This window comes from Odontesthes bonariensis, chromosome 23, assembly GCF_027942865.1.
Source record: "Odontesthes bonariensis isolate fOdoBon6 chromosome 23, fOdoBon6.hap1, whole genome shotgun sequence".
Taxonomy (NCBI): domain Eukaryota; kingdom Metazoa; phylum Chordata; class Actinopteri; order Atheriniformes; family Atherinopsidae; genus Odontesthes; species Odontesthes bonariensis.
In genome coordinates this window covers 24,899,062-24,901,683 of record NC_134528.1, presented here as the reverse complement: position 1 = coordinate 24,901,683, position 2,622 = coordinate 24,899,062, and the positions used below count along the sequence as shown (strand labels likewise).

Here is a 2,622-nt window from a genome sequence, read left to right as displayed (position 1 = left end):
GAAGTTGTGATTTTGTTGTTACGTACTGAACCAGTTATCCATCATCAGAATGCTATTGTGTTCTGCTTTTTGAAAACTCTGGTCGTTTCCCAACGCTCTCGTCTCATCCTCGTTGGAAATAACACACTGACGCACCAGTGGGAGTTTGGTCCGCTTTTCCCTGCTTTTCATAGCGCAGCGTGTAACTTCTCACAGAGCCGTGACGCGGACGGGAGGAGGGGTCCGCCGCGCGCATAAATACACGCGCTCCAGCCAGTAGTTCACACAGAAATTCACTGCAGAGCTAAGAGAAACTCACTGAGTACCAGCCCGCTCATAAGCCTTTACGCACGCAGGAATAAGCATGATTAAGAAAATGTCGCCGTCCGAGAGCGATTTTGACATCCCGGAAAAGAACTGCTACAGAATGGTGATTTTGGGCTCCACTAAAGTTGGAAAGACGGCCATCGTGTCCCGGTTCCTGAACGGGAGGTTTGAAGAGCAGTACACGCCAACCATTGAGGACTTTCACAGGAAACTGTACAGCATCAAGGGAGACGTTTACCAGCTGGACATACTGGATACATCAGGGAACCACCCTTTCCCTGCCATGAGGAGACTTTCCATACTGACAGGTATTTATCCTGCAATAATGTGTGCAAAATTAATTCAAAATGTTGCAAAAAAAAGGGGTCACTGCGGTTCTTGTGCGCCTTAAGCGCACGGCTACAGTGCACACCGACGCTTGCCATTCTGTGTTGTTTCAATGCACATAGAAAGTTAACGTTTAAAGCATTCAAGACTGAGTGACTTAACCAAATTATTCCTCTCTTCTTCCAGGCGACGTTTTCATCCTCGTCTTCAGTTTGGACAACCGCGACTCCTTCCAGGAGGTTCAGCGGCTCAAGCGACAAATCTACGAGACTAAGTCGTGCCTGAAAAACAAAATCAAAGAGAACATCGACGTGCCTCTGGTGATCTGCGGTAACAAGGGAGACAGAGAGTTCCACCGGCAAGTGCAGCAGGAGGAGATCGAGCAGCTGGTGGCCGGAGACGAGAAGTGCGCATACTTCGAGATCTCCGCCAAACGCAATGAGAACGTGGATAAGATGTTTCAGACTCTGTTCGCCTTGGCCAAACTACCTCACGAAATGAGCCCCGACCTCCACAGGAAAGTGTCCGTGCAGTACTGCGACATGCTGCACAGAAAGTCGCTGAAAAACAAGAAGATGAAGGACATTGGGGAGGCATACGGTGTGGTGACGCCGTGCGCCCGGAGACCCAGCGTGCACAGCGACCTCATGTACATCAAAGAGAAGGCCATAGGAGGCGGGCAGGGTAAAGAAAAAGAGAGATGTGTAATCAGCTAAGTGGACTGCGAGGAACAGACTTGACAAGAATCTTTGAAACGAGAAGGATCCTGGCGCCTCAGCTTGAGAGAAGAACAGTGCCGCCGGCTGCGCTCAGACTCACGGCGGATGTTTGGAGACGCCGGGGCCGCCGCCGCCGCCGCCGCGCGCTCTTGCGCAGCACAGTTGGCAAGGACAGTGACTGGACACCCGAGTCAACGTAAATTCCACTGCCCACGAGACAATTGAGAATGTTAGCTTGTTCTGTCAGTCAGAGCCCAATGTGTGACGTGGCTTCATTTCTTGTGAGACCCTCGCATCGACGCGTAAAATGTGTTTTGTTGACGCTATGCCTTTTACAAATATCAGAGACTCTTGACTCAGGAGGTGCAATGTTTGGTGAAAGATGTTTACATTTTAGCCGTTGATTTTATAACTGCTAAGTACACTTGAATGTCTTGTTGTAATTTGGATTATTTTTATTGTGAACTTATTATTTATTGTCAGCGTCATTTTTTTTATTTTTATTTTTTTTAAATGAAGTCAAAGAAAATCTTAGAATGTAATAAAACCTAAAATCTATCTCTGTTTTCTTCTGTCATGTGTTCATTCTTCAAATTCAAATTTCGCCAGCTTCCAAAAGCCCTGAGTAGCTAACACCTGCAGACATTGTTGGTTCGACCTGTGAGCTAGGCTGCACTGTGCACTCATGCAGAAAACGTAAAAGGCTTCTGTGGGCCAAATAAGATCCATTTCTCAGGATTATTTTGTTCTGATATCAGATATATTAGTGCACTGATCCAGAAGAAGAGAACATGATCCCAAAAGCTTTCAGCCAGCAAAATTAGGCACTCTTTAAGTTTAGATCTGCCTGCCGCACCTTCAACCAAACAGAAATAATGCTCATAAAATCAAGAGAATATAACCCTGACAAATGGGTTTCATTATCCCGAGAGAGCAATGCTTTCTGGGCTATTTAAACAGGAAATGGTAACAATCTAATGTTTAAAGAGATAAAAATGGATATAACTTAGAATAAAAGTCAGATCCATTTGCACCACAGTGCACCACTCTAAATCTGAAAGTGGAAAAACCCTTAAAAATCTTCAAGTTGTGAACAGATTCACACATTTTACAGTTACAAGAAATCATATGCATAAGCTGTTACATCAGATACGGTTGGGGCATGACTTGGCAGGTTAAATCCCCAACGTCGAATCATTCTCTTCTCGGGGCCACTCTTACTTTTAATTATAGGCTATGTGCAGCAACACCAAGAAAATACCTAACATGT

General features: G+C 45.5%; 1 protein-coding gene across 1 annotated transcript; it reads left to right on the top strand.

Moving 5' to 3' along the window:
• The first annotated feature begins 273 nt into the window (after positions 1 to 273).
• LOC142373781 (dexamethasone-induced Ras-related protein 1-like) lies at positions 274 to 1,910 on the top strand. Its single transcript, XM_075457181.1, has 2 exons — positions 274 to 614; positions 820 to 1,910. Exons 1-2 carry the CDS (start codon positions 344 to 346, stop codon positions 1,347 to 1,349), a joined length of 801 nt encoding a protein of 266 aa, XP_075313296.1. The 5' UTR covers positions 274 to 343; the 3' UTR covers positions 1,350 to 1,910.
• Positions 1,911 to 2,622: the final 712 nt, after the last annotated feature.